Source organism: Nerophis ophidion, linkage group LG16, assembly GCF_033978795.1.
Source record: "Nerophis ophidion isolate RoL-2023_Sa linkage group LG16, RoL_Noph_v1.0, whole genome shotgun sequence".
Taxonomy (NCBI): Eukaryota; Metazoa; Chordata; class Actinopteri; order Syngnathiformes; family Syngnathidae; genus Nerophis; species Nerophis ophidion.
The window spans coordinates 42,956,678-42,976,680 of record NC_084626.1 but is presented as its reverse complement, the minus strand read 5'-3'; the positions used below and the strand labels follow the sequence as shown (position 1 = coordinate 42,976,680).

Genomic DNA, 20,003 nt, shown 5'->3' with positions numbered 1-20,003 from the left:
GTTCAATCCATAATGGATCCAACACAGTCGCGAGAGTCCAGTCCAAAGCGGATCCAACACAGCAGCGAGAGTCCCGTTCACAGCGGAGCCAGCAGGAAACCATCCCAAGCAGAGGCGGATCAGCAGCGCAGAGATGTCCCCAGCCGATACACAGGCGAGCAGTACATGGCCACCGGATCGCACCGGACCCCCTCCACAAGGGAGAGTGGGACATAGGAGAAAAAGAAAAGAAACGGCAGATCAACTGGTCCAAAAAGGGGGTCTATTTAAAGGCTAGAGTGTACAAATGAGTTTTAAAGTGAGACTTAAATGCTTCTACTGAGGTGGCATCTCGAACTGTTACCGGGAGGCCATTCCAGAGTACTGGAGCCCGAACGGAAAACGCTCTATAGCCAGAGGTGGGTAGAGTAGCCAGAAATTGTACTCAAGTAAGAGTACTGTTACTTTAGAGATTTATTACTCAAGTAAAAGTAAGGAGTAATCACCCAAATATTTACTTGAGTAAAAGTAAAAAGTATGTTGTGAAAAAACTACTCAAGTACCGAGTAACTGATGAGTAACCTGTTCGTTTAATGATTACGGCAACAAATAATGCACAAAAACATTAAAATAGCAATCAGCAAATTCAGAGCCAGGAATATCTCTTAAGCAACTAAAACAATAATATATATTAAATAATAATACATTAAAATAAAAATAAAAATTAAGGCACATTGAGCCACAATAACTTAACAGCACCGTAGGCTCAGTAGGCATTGATTGATTGATTGATTGATTGATTGATTGATTGAAACTTGTATTAGTAGATTGCACAGTACAGTACATATTCCGTACAATTGACCACTAAATGTCAACACCCCAATAAGTTTTTCAACGTTAATCAATTACTTAATAAATGACCAAGTCGAGGTGATCTACCTCATATATACATACACACACATATCATATATATATATACATACATACCTTTATATATACAGTATATAATTTATATTTATTTATTTTGCGGTTTTTGTTCACATGTTAAAGGTGTTTTAATGAATATACATGCATGTTTAACATATATATTCCTATCTTTCATGAAGACAAGAATATAAGTGGGTGTATTACCTGATTCTGATGACTTGCCTTGATTGGAATCAGACAGTATAGTGCTGATAACGTCCCGGTTTTCAAATGGAGGAGAAAAAAAGTTCCTCTTTTCTGTCCAATACCACATGAAAGTCGTTGGTTTTTGGCATCTCTTTTGTCCAGCTTCCATATTCGTTTTTATACACTTTACAATGAATACATTGGCGGCAAACTCCGTAGCTTGCTAGCTTGTTTGCACTGGCTTTCGGAGACTCTTATTTTGTTAGCGCAGGCGCGATGGAGCGGCGCTTTTATTGTGAAGACAGGAACTGTGCGATCAGTTTTTAGGCTTTTGACGGGAAGTATGGTTGAAATAAAAAGTGTCTTTTTTCCTTTACACTTTTGATTGATTGGTTGATTGATTGAAACTTTTATTAGTAGATTTCACAGTACAGTACATATTCCGTACAGTTGACCACTAAATGGTTACACCCGCATAAGTTTTTCAACATGTCGGGTTCTACGTGTGACGGTCACGTGACCACCTGGCTCTGTTTGATTGGTCCAACGTCACCAGTGACTGCATGTGATTGGTGAAACGCAAGCATGCATAGTTCCTACTTTGAATGCGTGTCTGACAAAATCAAAACAAACAAAGCGTGCATTAGCAGATCGATAAAAAAAAAAAGTAGCGAGTAGCGACCCGATTGTAGATAAATGGAGCGGAGTAAAAGAAGCGTTTCTTCTCTATAAATATACTCACGTAAAAGTAAAAGTATGTTGCATAAAAACTACTCTTAGAAGTACAATTTATCCCAAAAGTTACTCAAGTAGATGTAACGGAGTAAATGTAGCGCGTTACTACCCACCTCTGTCTATAGCCCGCAAGCAGTTTAAGCATTAGATACCTTTTTACCTGCACACTGCCTCCCGCTGTTCCCGACATCTACAAAGCAATTAGCTACCGCCTGCCACCTACTGCTATGGAAGAGTATTACACGGTTACTCTGCCGAGCTCTAGACAGCACTGACACTCAACAACAACACATCATTTGCAGACTATAATTACTGGTTTGCAAAAAGTATTTTTAACCCAAATAGGTGAAATTAGATCATCTCCCACGGCCCACCAGACCGTATCTCACGTCACAGTGGTTGAAAAACACTGCTTTTGAGGACTGCTCGGGAGACTGAGCGACACATGCTGTTTGTGGCAGAAGCGTGTGTTGCCGCGCGAGCGTCCAAGCGCCAAGTGGCGGTATTACAGTAGATCACTCCCTCTCTGGTATGACTCATATCAGATTTCTACTGTGGTGTAACCACAGTAGGATTCACACATTATCAAAAAAAAATAAAAATGCCCAAGCAGTCAATGAATTTGCGTCTCACATATGAAGTGCGCCGCCGACCAGTGTCAGTTACATGTTTCGATTCCTCCACTGTCTGCGGCTCACCTAGATCATTCATCACCGCCATGGATGAGGGCGCTGGTATAACTGGGCTCTCATCATTTCCCTCCTGCCTATTCACAAGCTTTCTTTACTCACAGGTCCTTTACTCACTCCCTCTTTGTCTCGCTTTGGCCTGCTTCTGCTCTTTTTTTTAATACCTCTCCACCATGATTGTTTCTTGGCCTCGCTCCCTTCTTCTGTTTCTGTCACTTTCTGGGTAACTTCCTTTCTTACCGCATCCCCTTTTTCACTCCGTGTAATTCAGAGGACGACAAGCACAGACCATTAGATTTTTCTAGCCCGTGGTGCAGTACAGTCCGTACCTAAGTGTGTTAAATCGGACTAGCAAGTGGGTCTGACTCGGGTTTTTTTTTTTGTCTGTTGAGCCTGTCTTATTGTGGCGGTCCACTCCCTGTACGATCAGTACCAGAGCTTGGTCTGCATTGCCGGGGGTAAGTCGAACACATTTCCAGTGAGGGTTGGACTCCGCCAAGGCTGTCCTTTGTCACCGATTCTGTTCATAACTTTTATGGACAGAATTTCTAGGCGCAGTCAAGGCGGTGAGGGGTTCCGGTTTGGTGACCGCAGGATTAGGTCTCTGCTTTTTGCAGATGATGTGGTCCTGATGGCTTCATCTGACCGGGATCTTCAGCTCTCACTGGATCAGTTTGCAGCCGAGTGTGAAGCGACCGGAATGAGAATCAGCACCTCCAAGTCCGAGTCCATGGTTCTCGCCCGCAAAAGGGTGGAGTGCCATCTCCGGGTTGGGGAGGAGACCCTGCCCCAAGTGGAGGAGTTCAATTACCTCGGAGTCTTGTTCACGAGTGAGGGAAGAGTGGATCGTGGGATCGACAGGCGGATCGGTGCGGCGTCTTCAGTAATGCGGACGTTGTACCGATCTGTTGTGGTGAAGAAGGAGCTGAGCCGGAAGGCAAAGCTCTCAATTTACCGGTCGATCTACGTTCCCATCCTCACCTATGGTCATGAGCTTTGGGTCATGACAGAAAGGATAAGATCACGGGTACAAGCGGCCGAAATGAGTTTCCTCCGCCGTGTGGCGGGTCTCTCCCTTAGAGATAGGGTGAGAAGCTCTGCCATCCGGGAGGAGCTCAAAGTAAAGCCGCTGCTCCTCCACATCGAGAGGAGCCAGATGAGGTGGTTCGGGCATCTGGTCAGGATGCCACCCGAACGCCTCCCTAGGGAGGTGTTTAGGGCACGTCCAAGCGGTAGGAGGCCACGGGGAAGACCCAGGACACGTTGGGAAGACTATGTCTCCCGGCTGGCCTGGGAACGCCTCGGGATCCCCCGGGAAGAGCTAGACGAAGTGGCTGGGGAAAGGGAAGTCTGGGTTTCCCTGCTTAGGCTGTTGCCCCCGCGACCCGACCTCGGATAAGCGGACGAAGATGGAGATGGATGTTGAGCCAACAATTTGTAGAACACTCCAAGTGTGCTACTCAGTTTGGGATTGAGTTTAACGCACAAATACACCCTTCTACAAACCCTGTTTCCATATGAGTTGTGAAATTGTGTTAGATGTAAATATAAACAGAATACAATGATTTGCTAATAATTTTCAACCCATATTCAGTTGAATATGCTACAAAGACAACATATTTGATGTTCAACCTGATAAACATTTTTTTTTTTTGCAAATAATCATTAACTTCAGAATTTGATGCTAGCAACACGTGACAAAAAGTTGGGAAAGGTGGCAATAAATACTGATAAAGTTGAGGAATGCTCATCAAACGCTTATTTGGAACATCCCACAAGTGTGCAGGCTAATTGAGAACAGGTGGGTGCCATGATTGGGTATAAAAACAGCTTCTCAAAAAATGCTCAGTCTTTCACAAGAAAGGATGGGGCGAGGTACACCCCTTTGTCCACAACTGCGTGAGCAAATAGTCAAACAGTTTAAGAACAACGTTTCTCAAAGTGCAATTGCAAGAAATTTAGGGATTTCAACATCTACGGTCCATAATATCATCACAAGGTTAAGAGTACCTGGAGAAATCAATGCACGTAAGCGGCATGGCCGGAAACCAACATTGAATGACCATGACCTTCGATCCCTCAGACGGTACTGTATCAAAAACCGACATCAATCTCTAAAGGATATCACCACATGGGTTCAGGAACACTTCAGAAGACCACTCTCACTAAATACAGTTGGTCGCTACATCTGTAAGTTTCTAATTAAAGCTCTACTATACAAATCGAAAGCCATTTATCAACAACATCCAGAAACGCCACCTGCTTCTCTGGGCTCGAGGTCATCTAAGATGGACTGATGCAAAGTGGAAAAGTGTTCTGTGGTCTGACGAGTCCACAATTAAAATTGTTTCTGTAAAAATTCAACATTGTGTCATCCGGACCAAAGGGGAAGCGAACCATCCAGACTGTTATCGAGGCAAAGTTGAAAAGCCAGCATCTGTGATGGTATGGGGGTGCATTAGTGCCCAAGGCATGGGTAACTTACACTTCTGCTGAAAAGGTACATACAAGTTTTGGAACAACAAATGTTGCCATTTAAGCGTCGTCTTTTTCATGGACGCCCCTGCTTATTTCAGCAAGACAATGCCAAGCCACATTCAGCACGTGTTACAACAGCGTGGCTTCATACAAAAAGAGTACGGGTACTTTCCTGGCCCGCCTGCAGTCCAGACCTGTCTCCCATCGAAAATGTGTGGCGCATTATGAAGCGTAAAATACGACAGCGGAGACCCCGGACTGTTGAACGACTGAAGCTCTACATAAAACAAGAATGGGAAAAAAATTCCACTTTCAAAGCTTCAACAATTAGTTTCCTCAGTTCCCAAACGTTTATTGACTCTTGTTAAAAGAAAAGTTGATGTAACACAGTGGTGAACATGCCCTTTCCCAACTACTTTGGCACGTGTTGCAGCCATGAAATTCTAAGTTAATTATTATTTGCTGGGAAAAAAAAAAGTTTATGAGTTTGAACATATAATATATCTTGTCTTTGTAGTGCATTCAACTGAATATGGGTTGAAGAGGATTTGCAAATCATTGTATTCCGTTTATATTTACATCTAACACAATTTCCCAACTCATATGGAAACGGGGTTTGTACATAGCATTTCTTTCTTATACAGAGGACCCGGACCTCTTGATTTTTATACATCACTAATCGGATTTTCTACTTCAACTGTATGTAATTTACATTTCTTTGTCCATTAAGTGAAGATCTTGACTTTTCTTCTGTGACCACCTTGGCGGATCCTGGGCTCTTAGTGTCTTTTCATTCAATTCACATGCACAAATTAGGCTCCAGTTTGTCGATCCATCCACAAAGGAATGGTACTCCCAAGAGAGCGAGAGCGAGAGAGAGAGAGAGGCAACCCACCTGGTAGACCTTGTTGTATGGTCTTTGAGTAATGGTCCTCATCCCTTCCAGGCCTCGTCAATGAGCTTTGAAGGATCCTTGACAGCACTTGAGCCACACATATAGCAGAGAGCCCCACTCTTACAACCTCTCCTTGGCTTATCACACCTCAAGCAGTCTCTTAATTAGCCTGTTCAAATGAGGAGGTTTCTGGTTCTCTGTGCCAGGTTACATTTCTTTCACCTTTTTGTGAAAGAAGGTGTTGAAGTTTTAACAATATGGTGGGTGGACTTAGGGCTGGGCGATATATCGATGTATTCGCGGGTTTGTCTCTGTGCGATATAGAAAATGACCATATCGTGATATTCGAGTATACGTTCTCACGCAGTTACTTTTAGCTGCGGGCATTACACTACAGGCTCTTCTCACTCTCTGTTGTCTCGCTTTCTCACAGAAAAACGAAACAAGCGCACCTTCTTACATACGTCACATACGTGTACACCAGGGGTGTCAAACTCATATACAAAGTGGGCTAAAATTTTAAACTGAACAAAGCCACGGGCCAAGGTTGAACAAATGAACCTTTTAATAGGGACCCAAACAAGTTTTGCATTGAATATTGAACAAGCGAGACTTACATAACTTTATAGTGACATGCAAAATCAAGTTTCAAATAATACTTATAATTTAAAAATAGCAATGGCATATCAAATCAAATTTAAATAAATATTTGCAGCCTTCTCAGGTAAATATCAAAAATAAACTTTTCCCACAGGCTAATAATACATTTTTATATTGTAGCGTCCAGGAAGAGGTAGTGCTGCAAGGGTTTCTGTGTATTTGTTCCGTTGTGTTTATGTTGTGTTACGGTGGGGATGTTCTCCCGAGATTTGCTTGTCATTCTGGTTTAGTGTTGGTTCACAGTGTGGCGCATATTTGTAACAGTCTTAAAGTTGTTTATATGGCCAACCTCAGTGTGACCTGTATGGCTGTTGACCAAGCTTGCATTGCATTAGCTTGTGTGTGTGTGTGTGTGTAAAAGCCACATATATCATGTGACTAGGCCGACACGCTGTTTCTACGTATGAAAAGCGGACGTGATGAAAGGTTTTAGAGGATGCTTGAGGCAGTGTCTTTAAGGCACGCCCCCAATATTGTTGTCCAGGCGGGAATCGAGAGAAATTTGGGAGAATGGTTGCCCCCTGTGTTTTTCGTGAGGGGCACCGAAATTTGGGAGTCTCCTTGGAAAATCGGGGGTGGGGGGTTTTAGCAAGTATGAGTATTAGCGGTGAATGCGGTGTTACAGCTACACCGCCGCTGTATAATACTGGCGGGCCAGCTCTAATGTTAATTTGATATTGCCTCAAGGGCCAAATGAAAATACACGGCGGGCCAAATTTGGCCCGCGGGCCAGAGTTTGACACCCATGGTATACGCCCTCGCGGAGCAGAGAGGTAGCGGCATGGGTAACGTTCGCTGTGGTGCGAGTGGTAATACGAGAGAAAGAATGTGCTAATCTGGTAAAAAATGAAGGAATAATTAATCCCCAAGAAAAACAGCAGGGGGTCCATCGTCTGGCGGTTGTTTGGCTTCAAGTGGGAATATGTCGAACGGACAACCATAATTTGTCAAGTGTGGGGCTAAAGCGTGGCTAAAAAATGGAACATTTCTGCTAATATGTAGCATCATTTGAAAAGTCACCTGCTAGAGAATGAAGAGTGCTTACTCCGCATGTCAACATCTCCATTCGGTGCCACACCAACAAAATGCCGAGGCAACACCGTATGAACAAACTAGTTAAAAGGGAACATTATCACAATTTCAAAAGGGTTAAAAACAATAAAAAATCAGTTCCCAGTGGCTTGTTGTATTTTTTGAAGTTTTTTTCAAACTTTTACCGGTCTGGGAATATCCCTAAATAAAGCTTTAAAGTGCCTTATTTTCGGCTCTCTGCGAAGACACTGGCCATTCCCTGTGACGTCACACAGTGCTGCCAATGTAAACAAACAATGGGAATACCACAGCAAGATATAGCGACATTAGCTCGGATTCAAATTCGGATTTCAGCGACTTAAGCGATTCAACAGATTACGCATGTATTGAAACAGATGGTTGGAGTATGAAAGTATTGAAGAAGAAACTAAAGCTATTGAGCGAATAGCTATTGACGCTATTCATAGCCATAGCATGGCCGAATAGCTGCATTAGCATCGCCGGTAAAATGTGCGGACCAAACAATCAGGACTTTCGCATCTTTTGACAAGGGAGCAACTTAAATCCGTCGATTGGTAAGTTTTTTTTTCGCATTAAATGTGGGTGGAAGGAAATGTAATATAGTTGCAAATGCATCTGCAGGTTATCCATACATCTCTGTGCCATGTCTGCTTTAGCACCGCCGGTAAATAGCATGTTAGCATCGATTAGCGTAGCATGTTAGCATCGATTAGCTGGCAGTCAACATCAACAAAACTCACCTTTGTGATTTCGTTCACTTTATCGTTGCAAATGCATCTGCAGGTTATCCATACATCTCTGTGCCATGTCTGCCTTAGCATCGCCGGTCAAATGTGGAGACACTCTGGCACATTCAATGGGGGTCTGGCGGCAGACACTTTCGCATCTTCGGGCCAGTGGTGCAACTTGAATCCCTCCCTGTTAGTGTTGTTAAACCCTCCGACAACACACCGTCGAGGCATGATGTCTACAAGGTTCCAGAAAATAGTCAAAAAAATGGAAAATAACAGAGCTGAGAGTTTGTAATGTGTTGAAAATGAAAATGGTGGCTGTGTTACCTCGGCGACGTCACATTCTGACGTCATCGCCTCCTGCTCGGTAAACAGAAAGGCGTTAAATTCTCCAAAATTCACCCATTTAGAGTTCGGAAATCGGTTAAAAAAATAGATGGTCTTTTTTCTGCACCATCAAGGTATATATTGACGCTTACATAGGTCTGGTGATAATGTTCCCCTTTAACAACATAAGGATTTAATGCCCGCAGTAACCTACCACATAGCGATTTGATTTCCTATTATGCAGCTCATTTTTATTTGACAGTTATTGAAATATCTTGTGTGACATCATGCACAAAAGTGCACTTTATTTGTTTTAAACTGTTGTAGTGGCGTTCTGTACAAAAAGTGCACTTTAATTTAGTGTTGTTTTGATACGTCATCTTTGTGACATCATGCACAAAAGTGCACTAATAGCTTAGTTTAAAATGTCTCTAACAATCTTGCACTTTCTGTTTTGAAGTGACGTGAATGTTTGTGCCACTGCTTAATAACTGTTTAATAAATACAGTTTTGGTAAATTGACTTAGTTGTGATTTCCCTCACTGCATGAAAGTTTAAAATGAGCATATATTGATGAAGTATGAAGAAGAATGTTTAATGTAGACACATAGAATCATCATACTGCTGTGATTATATGCATCAAGTGTTCATTCAAGGCTAAGGCAAAATATGGAGATATATATGGTGTATCGTGACATGGCCTAAAAAAATATCAAGATATTAAAAAAAGGCCATATCGCCCAGCCATAGGTGGACTACTTCCTATCCCTATTGTAGATTTAAAACACACCTTTCTCTGTTTAAGAAAATCCATGTTTTGTCCAAATCCAGTCCGGCTTCAGAACTAACCACCCCACTGACACATGCCTTCTGTATCTGACCGACCACATCAAAGATGAGGTAGCCGCGGGCAAATACTGCGGCATGGTCATGCTGGATCTTCAGAAGGCCTTTGACAACGTTAACCACGATATACTGTTGGATGAGCTCAGATAGGGCTGGGCGATATGGCCTTTTTTTAATATCTCGATATTTTTAGGCCATATCACGATACACGATATATATCTCCATATTTTGCCTTAGCCTTGAATGAACACTTGATGCATATAATCACAGCAGTATGATGATTCTATGTGTCTACATTAAAACATTCTTCTTCATACTGCATTAATATATGCTACTTTTAAACTTTCATGCAGAGAGGGAAATCACAACTAAAAGTGTATTTATTAACCAGTTATTAAGCAGTGGCACAAACATTCACGTCATTTCCAAAACAGAAAGTGCAAGATTGTCTGAGACATTTTAAAACAAACTATGAGTGCACTTTTGTGCATGATGTCACTAAGATGACATATCAAAACAACACTAAATTAAAGTGCAGTTTTTTTACAGAACACCACTACCATAGTATAAAACATATAAAGTGCACTTTTGTGTAATGATGTCACACAAGATGTTACAATAACTGTCAAATAAAAATGAGCTGCATAATAGGAAATCAAATAGTGTATGTCCTTCGTTATGTGGTAGGTTCCTGCGGACGTTATCTCCTTTTTCATACGGTGTTGATCTGGAAATGTTTGCCTCGGCATTTTGATAGCTAAGGCGTGTGGCATTGAATGGAGATGTTGACATTCAGAGTAAGCACTCTTCATTCTCTAGCAGGTGACTTTTTAAATGATGCTACATATTAGCAGTAATGCTACTTTTTGTAGCAACGCTTTTGCCCCACACTTGACAAATTACGGTTGTCTATTTGACATATACCCACTTGCACCGCCAGACGATGGACCCCCTGCTGTTTTTCTTGGGAATTAATTATTCCTTCATTTGTTATCAGATTCGCACCTACTTTCTCTCGTATTACCACTCGCAAGGCTCCGCTAGCATCACAGCTAACGTTACCCATGCCGCTAACTCTCTGCTCAGTGAGGGCGTATACGTATGTGACGTATGTAAGAAGGTGCGCTTGCTGCCGGTGAGAAGGAGAGACAACAGAATGGGAATAGCCTGGAGTGTAATGCCCGCAGCTAAAAGCAACTGCGTGAGAACGTATACTCGAATATCACGATATAGTCATTTTCTATATTGCACAGAGACAAACCCGTGATATATCGAGTATATTAATATATCGCCCAGACCTAAGCTCAGAGCAATCGGATTTGATAAAACCTCATCGAGCTGGATGCAATATTACTTGGAGGGGAGGAAACAGGTGGTAGAGGTGAACGGCACCGGGTCCCCCCCCCCCCTCTCTTAGTAAGCCGTGGAGTCCCCCAAGGCAGTATATTAGGGCCTTTACTGTTCCTAATATACGTAAACGACATGTCATCAGCATGCAACTGTGAATTGTTCCTGTTTGCGGATAACTCGGCCCTGCTGGTATCCGGCAAGGAGAAGTAACAGGAGGAAAAAATTCAAAGTGCTGAACTCTGTAGAATTTCCACCTGGCTCGCTGACAACAAGCTATCCATACACTTAGGTAAAACGGAATCCATCCTATTTGGGTCCCACATCAACCTTAAGAAAGTCAATGACTTCACTATTAAAGTGGGTGACATTGTTATCACCAGGAAAGATGAGGTCACCTACCTAGGTTCCATTTCTATAGGCTAATCTTTCCTGTGATAAAATGGCAACCATGGTAATCAAAAAGGTCAACCAACGAACGAGATTTCTCTACCGAATCTCCTCTTTGGTCAACAAAAGGAAAATCATTCAATCCTTTTTCCATTACGCTTGCACCTCCTGCTACCCTAGCACCTCCAAAACCCTCAAATCTAGACTCCAAACATCCCAGAACAAGCCAGTCAGGTTACTTCTAGACCTCCACCCCAGATCACAGCTCACTCCTACCCACTTCTCCAAAGTGGGCTGGCTCAGGGTGGAGGACAAAGTAAAACAACTTGCACTGAGCCTAGTCTATAAAGTCCGCTACACCTCCCTGATACCGAAGTAGATGTCAAACTACTTCCTTAACATAAATGACCGCCATAACCACAACACCAGGGGGAGCTCCACAAACCACGTTAAACCCAGATTCCAATCTAACAAAGATCTTAGCTCATTCTCCTTCTATGCCACATCAGTATGGAATGCACTTCCAAGATGTGTAAAGAAACTGCATCCCTAGCCTCCTTCAAAACCTCACTAAAAGAACACCTCCAGGCAACTTCAACCCTAAACTAACACCCTCCACATGCCACCTCCCCGGATTGTAAATACCGTATTTCCTTGAATTGCGCTAATTAATTAAAAACCTCTTCTCACTCCGCTGCTTACCAAAGGCATGCAGTAAAGGTAAGCATGCGCCAATTATTTTAAAACCTCTTCTCACTCCGGTACTTACCAAAGGCATGCAGTAAAAATTTGAGTGTGATGTAAGGATAGCATCATGAAAAGCACATTTAATAAAAAAAACACACCTTTATTTATAAATTAAGTCCATGCCAGCTCCTTCTGATCAAAAGCATCGATAACTTGTTTATAGAAGTCTTCCTTATCTTTCTTCAGTTTTAAACGTCTCTGTCTCGATGGAAATCTTCCTTTATTACCCCCTGCTTCGATTGAAAGTCCAGTTTAGAAAACTGCTATCAGACCGCTGCTATCAGTTAACTCGGCTCCTCACGTCAGCGACAGAATTATCCTCGGTCCACTCCCCCTCCCGTTCTGCTCCGTGGGTGATCTCTTTATCCCACCACTGCCACCATGAAGTGTTATTGTATAAATAATACACTGGGTATTTAGGACTGGAACATGCTTTATTTCAGCCCGGTTGTTTACGTAACCAGCATAGGAGTAGTGGTGTTACATCCTAAAAGGTCCGTCGTTCACCCCACCGCGTCATATCCGTCCCAGCACATATCACGTCACTCGTTGTCACTTTTTCTGCAGCCGAGTAGTCGCAAGAAGGATTCTTTAATTGACACACGCAGCTACAGTATATTAATAAAACAGCTGCTTAATGTTCTTTTTAGCATACTGGTATTCAATCCAATCCACTTTATTTATATAGCACATTTAAACAACAATAACGTTTCCAAAGTGCTGCACAGCCATGTTAAAAACACTTGTAAAATAAATAAATAAATAAATAAAATAAAATAAAAATAAAATATATATATATATATATATTATGCTCCACCAATGACTGAATAAAAACAAAAAATAAATAAATATAAAACCAATAAAAACAAATATGATTAAAAACTATTCTAAAGGGTAAAATCAATTAAAACAGTAAAATAGAAATCAAAGTGTATAAAAAACACAGAGGAGCACACAACTCACGTAGTGTTAAAAGCCAAAGAATAAAAGTGGGTCTTAAGACGAGACTTAAGACACTCCACTGTGGAAGCAGTTTGAACATGGAGGGGCAGAGTGTTCCAGAACTTAGGGCCGACCACAGAGAAGGCCCTGTCTCCCCTGGTCTTAAGTCTGGTCTTGGGCACCACGAGCTGGAACTGGCTCTCGGACCTCAGAGCGCGCGCAGGAATGTAAATTTGGATGAGGTCCGAGATATATTGAGGTGCCAGTCCATGTAAAGATTTAAAAACAAACAGCAATGTTTTAAAATCAATTCTAAAATGAACAGGGAGCCAGTGCAAACTCTGAAGAATTGGGGTTATATGCTGGCGTTTCCTGGCCCCTGTTAAAAGTCCTGCTGCCGCGTTCTGGACTAACTGCAACCGGGAGAGAGCTTTTTGGCTAATGCCAGCATAAAGTGCATTGCAGTAGTCCAGGCGACTTGAAATAAAAGCATGCACGACTTGTTCAAAAAGGTTAAAAGATAAAAACGGTTTAACCTTTACTAAAAGACAAAGGTGATAAACACACGATTTTAAAACGCCATTGACTTATTTGTCTAGTTTAAAATGGCTGTCTATAGTGACGCCAAGGCTGGTGACTTTGGGACGCACATCATTTTGCGATGGTCCCAAGTCAGTGAGGGCCGGACCAAAAACTAAAATTTCCGTTTTTCCCTCATTCATTATTAAAAAATTCTGGGCTAACCAAGCCTTGACGTCGCATAGACAGTCAATAGCTTGGACCTTAAATCCTACTGAATAGCTCTTAATCTTCTTCCCTTTATGCAATTTCAAATTTCCGGTATTGAAATCAGCCTCCTCCGTTTTGAAAATGATGACGGGGGAAGTGTCACTCGTGACGTCACAAGTTTGACCCGGCGGTAATACTAAGCATGCGCTAATTATTTTACGAAGCGAGTTTGACCCGGCAGTAATTCAAGGCAGGCGCATACTATATGCCCGGCGGCAATTTAAGGAAATATGGTAATCAAATGTATATACTTGTTCTTATGCTTTCTGAGCTCAGTATGTCCACTACTTGCTGTACATATCCTACCAAGTCAGACCTACACTGTTTCAATGTACATTTCTCAGATGATATAATTGTTGATGACTGAAGTGCTGATATCAACCAAACCTAACCCACCCCCCGGATTGTAAATAATGTAAATAATTCAATGTATATACTCTGATGATTAACTTGTGTGATGACTGTATTATGCTGATAGTATATATTTGTACCATTAATTAATTAACGTGGACCCCGACTTAAACAAGTTGAAAAACGTATTCGGGTGTTACCAATTAGTGGTCAATTGTACAGAATATGTACTGTACTGTGCAATCTACTAATAAAAGTTTCAATCAATCAATCCCGGACGGCAAAGGCCTGTTTTCAAATGAACACATGAGAAAAAATATTCCACAAGACCCTGCAATGTGTTTGCAAAAGTATGAATTGAAGCTGGATTACAATACAAAATACTGTCATGAGTCATAACCAGGAAGGAACAGAACTAGATAAAAAAAAAAAGTTATTTGACAACAGGCAACCTTTGGATCACTACCAAGCTGCTTCTTATCATAGTGTACTCAGCGATGAACGCAGCAAAGTGCTTGGGAGTCTTGCATATTTGTGTTGACTGTTATCATATTTGCATTTATGTATAGGCTGTGAAAAGAAAATGGTGCATCCTGAATCAATTCTTCTTAGATTCATTGTTTCATATTTCACTGTACAGTGTGCTGTATTTGTTAACACAGATGTTGTGTAGTAGCTTTCCCCCATGACTTGTACCGTAATCATCAGATTTACCCCTCCTGTGCACAGATATGTCCATATTTGGCCAGTATCCCGCTCAAGACGACTTCTACCTGGTGATGTGCAGCCACTGTAGTCAAGTCGTCAAGCCCCAAGCCTTCCAAGCACATTATGGTAAGTGCTGCAGAAATTCTATTTGCATATATACTAGTATTGTCTCGATAACATGTTTTTCGGTACTTTTTGATACTTTTCTAAACAAAGGGGACCACAAAAATTGCATTATTGGCTTCAGTTTAACAAAAAATCTTACGGTACATTAAACACGTGTTTCTTATTGCAAGTTTGTCCTTAAATAAAATATGGAACATACAAGACAACTACTTGTATGTAGTTACCTTCCCGGTAAGGTTTATTCAGGTGTACTGGAGAGGAGGCTACGCCGGATAGTCAAACCTCGGATTCAGGAGGAATAGTGTGGTTTTCGTCCTGGTCGTGGAACTGTCGACCAGCTCTATACTCTCGGCAGGGTTCTTGAGGGTGCATGGGAGTTTGCCCAACCAGTCTACATGTGCTTTTTGGACTTGGAGAAGGCATTCGACCGTGTCCCTCGGGAAGTCCTGTGGGGAGTGCTCAGAGAGTATGGGGTATCGGACTGTCTTATTGTGGCGGTCCGATCCCTGTACGATCAGTGCCAGAGCTTGGTCCGCATTGCCGGCAGTAAGTCGAACACATTTCCAGTGAGGGTTGGACTCCGCCAAGGCTGTCCTTTGTCACCGATTCTGTTCATAACTTTTATGGACATAATTTCTAGGCGCAGTCAAGGCGTTGAGGGGTTCCGGTTTGGTGACCGCAGGATTAGGTCTCTGCTTTTTGCAGATGATGTGGTCCTGATGGCTTCATCTGACCGGGATCTTCAGCTCTCGCTGGATCGGTTCGCAGCCGAGTGTGAAGCGACCGGAATGAGAATCAGCACCTCCAAGTCCGAGTCCATGGTTCTCGCCCGGAAAAGGGTGGAATGCCATCTCTGGGTTGGGGAGGAGACCCTGCCCCAAGTGGAGGAGTTCAAGTACCTAGGAGTCTTGTTCACGAGTGAGGGAAGAGTGGATCGTGAGATCGACAGGCGGATCGGTGCGGCGTCTTCAGTAATGCGGACGTTGTACCGATCCGTTGTGGTGAAGAAGAAGCTGAGCCGGAAGGCAAAGCTCTCAATTTACCGGTCGATCTACGTTCCCATCCTCACCTATGGTCATGAGCTTTGGGTCATGACCGAAAGGATAAGATCACGGGTACAAGCGGCCGAAATGAGTTTCCTCCGCCATGTGGCGGGTCTCTCCCTTAGAGATAGGGTGAGAAGCTCTGCCATCCGGGAGGAACTCAAAGTAAAGCCGCTGCTCCTTCACATGGAAAGGAGCCAGATGAGGTGGTTCGGGCATCCGGTCAGAATGCCACCCGAACGCCTCCCTAGGGAGGTGTTTAGGGCACGTCCAACCGGTAGGAGCCCACGGGGAAGACCCAGGACACGTTGGGAAGACTATGTCTCCCGGCTGGCCTGAGAACGCCTCGGGATCCCCCGGGAAGAGCTAGACGAAGTGGCTGGGGAGAGGGAAGTCTGGGTCTCCCTGCTTAGGCTGTTGCCCCCGCGACCCGACCTCGGATAAGCGGAAGATGATGGATGGATGGATGATGGATGGACAAGACAACTTGTCTTCCAGTAGTAAGTAAACAAACATAGGCTCCTAATTCAGCTGCTGACATTTTGTCACTTTCCATTACATTATTTTGTCAACATTATTAAGCATAAGTGGTAGAAAATGAATTATTAATCCACTTGTTCATTCACTGTTAATATCTGCTTACTTTCTCTTTAAACATGTTCCATCTACACTTCTGTTAAAATTAGAGATGTTAGATAATATCGGACTGCCGATAAATACTGTAAAATGTAATATCGGAAATTATCGGTTTCAAAAAGTAAAATGTATGACTTTTTAAAACGCCGCTGAACGGAGTGGTACACAGACGTAGGGAGAAGTACAGAGCGCCGATAAACCTTGAAGGTACTGCCTTTGCATGCTGGCCCAATCATGTAATATCTACGGCTTTTTACACAGACAAGTGATTGCAAACATACTTGGTCAACAGCCATATAGGTCACACTGAGGGTGGCTGTATAAACAACTTTAACACTGTTACAAATATGCGCCACACTGTGAACCCACACCAAACAAGAATGACAAACACATTTCGGGAGAACATCCGCACCGCAACACAACATAAACACAACAGAACAAATACCCAGAACCCCTGGCAGCACTAACTTTTCCGGAACACTACCATATATATCCCCCGCTAACCACCCACCACCCTCACTCCCTGCCCCCGCCTCAACCCTGCTCCCCTCAACCTCCTCATGCTCTCTCAGGGAGAGCATGTCCCAAATTCCAGGCTGCTGTTATGAAGCATGTTAAAAAAAATAATGGACTTTTTGACTTCAATAATAAATATGGCAGTGCCATGTTGGCATTTTTTTCCATAACTTGAGTTGATTTATTTTGGAAAACCTTATTACATTGTTTAATGCATCCAGCGGGGCATCACAACAAAATTAGGCATTTTAATGTGTGGATTCCACGACTGTATATATCACTATCGGTTGATATCGGAATCGGTAATTAAGAGTTGGACAATATCGGAATATCAGATATTGGCAAAAAAGCCATTATCGGACATCTGTAGTTAAAATATAATAATCACTCATTCTTGTATGATAATTTACACTAGTTTTGGCTGATACCACCAATACTTTTTAGCGGTGGTATAGTACCGAATATGATTCATTAGTATCGCTGTACTATACAAGTACCAGTATACCGTACAACCCTAATATATACTAATGAACAACACATTGTGTATATTTGCTGAGATTCTCCAGGTATTTTCCGGGCTATAGAGCGCACCAGCATTGAAGCAGCACCCACTACATTTTTGAAGGAAAACAACAAATATTAGCCACACTTAAGTTGCATGTATAAACAGGTATGAAACATTTGATACAAGTTTATTTACATACCTTAATTGTTTGCAATTGGTGCCTGTAACACAGCAATTAAACGGCTGGTCAAACAAAACAGAACTAATCGTCACTGCGGAAGACTCAAAAACTCTACTGTGATGTTTTGGTGAATTTCCAAAAACTGATGAGGTGGCGACTTGTCCAGGGTGTACCCCGCCTTCCGCCCGATTGTAGCTGAGATAGGCGCCAGCGCCCCCCGCTACCCCAAAAGGGAATAAGTGGTAGAAAATGGATGGATGGATGGATGAAACAATACAGAAAGAATGCCTTTGTAAGACTCAAAAACTCCACTGTGATGTTTTGGTGAATTTCAAAAACTGAAACAATACAGAAAAAATGCCTTTGTAAGTTACTGCGATGAGTTGGCGACTTGTCCAGGGTGTACGCCTTTTCCGCCCAATTGTAGCTGACCCCGAAAAGGAATAAGCGGTAGAAAATGGATGAATGGATGCCTTTGTAAGTTAATAATACTAACACAGACATTTTGTTGGCATGTTCGTTAATGCTAACAACGCTAACTTGAATACATTACGATAGCACGTACAAATATGCAAGAAAGCACTCCTACCGACATCACACACGGGACGGTTTAGTAAGTATGAATTGTTTGGAGTATATTGTAAAACTTAGAAACGGGGACGGCGTGGCGCGGTTGTGAGAGTGGCCGTGCCAGCAACCTGAGGGTTCCTGGTAAACACTTGATGAATATAATCACAGCAGTATGATGATTCTATGTGTCTACATTAAAACATTCTTCATTAAATGATAAATGGGTTGTACTTGTATAGCGCTTTTCTACCTTCAAGGTAGAAACAAGGTAAAAAATTTTTTTAACACTCTTAGTAATATGGGCCACGCTGTGAAGCCACACCAAACAAGAATGACAAACACATTTCGGGAGGACACCCTCCCAGTAACGCAACATAAACGCAACATAACACATACCCAGAATCCTTTGTATTAATATATGTTACTTTTAAACTTTCATGCAGAGAGGGAAATCACAAGTCAATTTAGCAAAAGTGTATTTATTAAACAGTTATTAAGCAGTGGCACAAACATGTCATTTCAAAACAGAAAGTTCAAAATTGTCAGACATTTCAAAACAAGCTATGAGTGCACTTTTGTGCATGATGTCACTAAGATGACATATCAAAATTAAAGTGCACTTTTTGTACAGAACGCCATTACAATAGTTTAAAACTAATAAAGTGCACTTTTGTGCATGATGTCACACAAGATATTTCAATAACAGTCAAATAAAAATGAGCTGCATAAAAGGAAATCAAATAGTGTATGTCCTTCACTATGTGGTAGGTTCCTGCGGACGTTATCTCCTTCTGTTGACTATTTTTTTTTCATACGGTGTTTATGTGGAAATGGTTGCCTCGGCATTTTGTTGGTGTGGCACTGAACTCTAGCGGGTTCAAATGATGCAACATATTAGCAGTAATGCTAATCGACATATTCCCACTTGAAACCAAACCACCGCCAGACGATGGACCCCGGCTGTTTTTCTTGGGAATTAATTCTTCCTTCATTTGTTACCAGATTCACACCTTCTTACTCTTGTATTACCAGTCGCACGGCTCCGCAAGCATCACAGCTAACGTTACCCATGCTGCTACCTCTCTGCTCCGTGAGGGCGTATACTAGAGATGCGCGGTTTGCGGTCTCGTCCGCGGATAAACCGCGGGTCGGGCGGGTGACATGACGAAAAAATTGATTTTAATTAGATTCGGGCGGGTGGCGGTTGAATCATCCGGAAATATTTGATAAACATGGTTCTTGGATCGGTATCCTTTGCCATTCAAAGAGCCATATAAGACCCGTGTCACAAAGCGAAGAAGACAGTAGGTGACAATAGGAGACGCTTATATTCTCTAGAACAGGGGTGCCCATTACGTCGATCGCGAGCTACCAGTCGACCGCGGGGGGTGTGTCAGTCGATCTCGAGCCAGGCTTTTAAAAAAAATAGACCTAAAAATTAGTGATCATCAATCTTCACCAAGACGTCACTTAAATGACATTCACGGTACCGGAGGGTCTTGTGAGATGACGCTGGCTGCTGCCAGTTCATTATTATGAAAAAATGACGGAGAGGAAGGCGAGAAACACTTTTTATTTCAACACACTTTCGCGCCGTCCCTTCCGTCAAAGCTCTAAAGGCCGACTGCACATTTCCTATTTTCACA

The 20,003-nt window shown here is 42.5% G+C and overlaps 1 protein-coding gene across 2 annotated transcripts in view; it reads left to right on the top strand.

Moving 5' to 3' along the window:
* Positions 1 to 20,003, top strand: part of LOC133535427 (ataxin-7) — a 127,633-nt gene that overhangs the window by 55,728 nt on the left and 51,902 nt on the right. For both annotated transcript variants that reach the window (XM_061875259.1, XM_061875258.1), the window contains exon 5: positions 14,802 to 14,906. In XM_061875259.1, the coding sequence (XP_061731243.1) occupies positions 14,802 to 14,906 (105 nt within the window). The remainder of the gene's footprint in view (positions 1 to 14,801; positions 14,907 to 20,003) is intronic.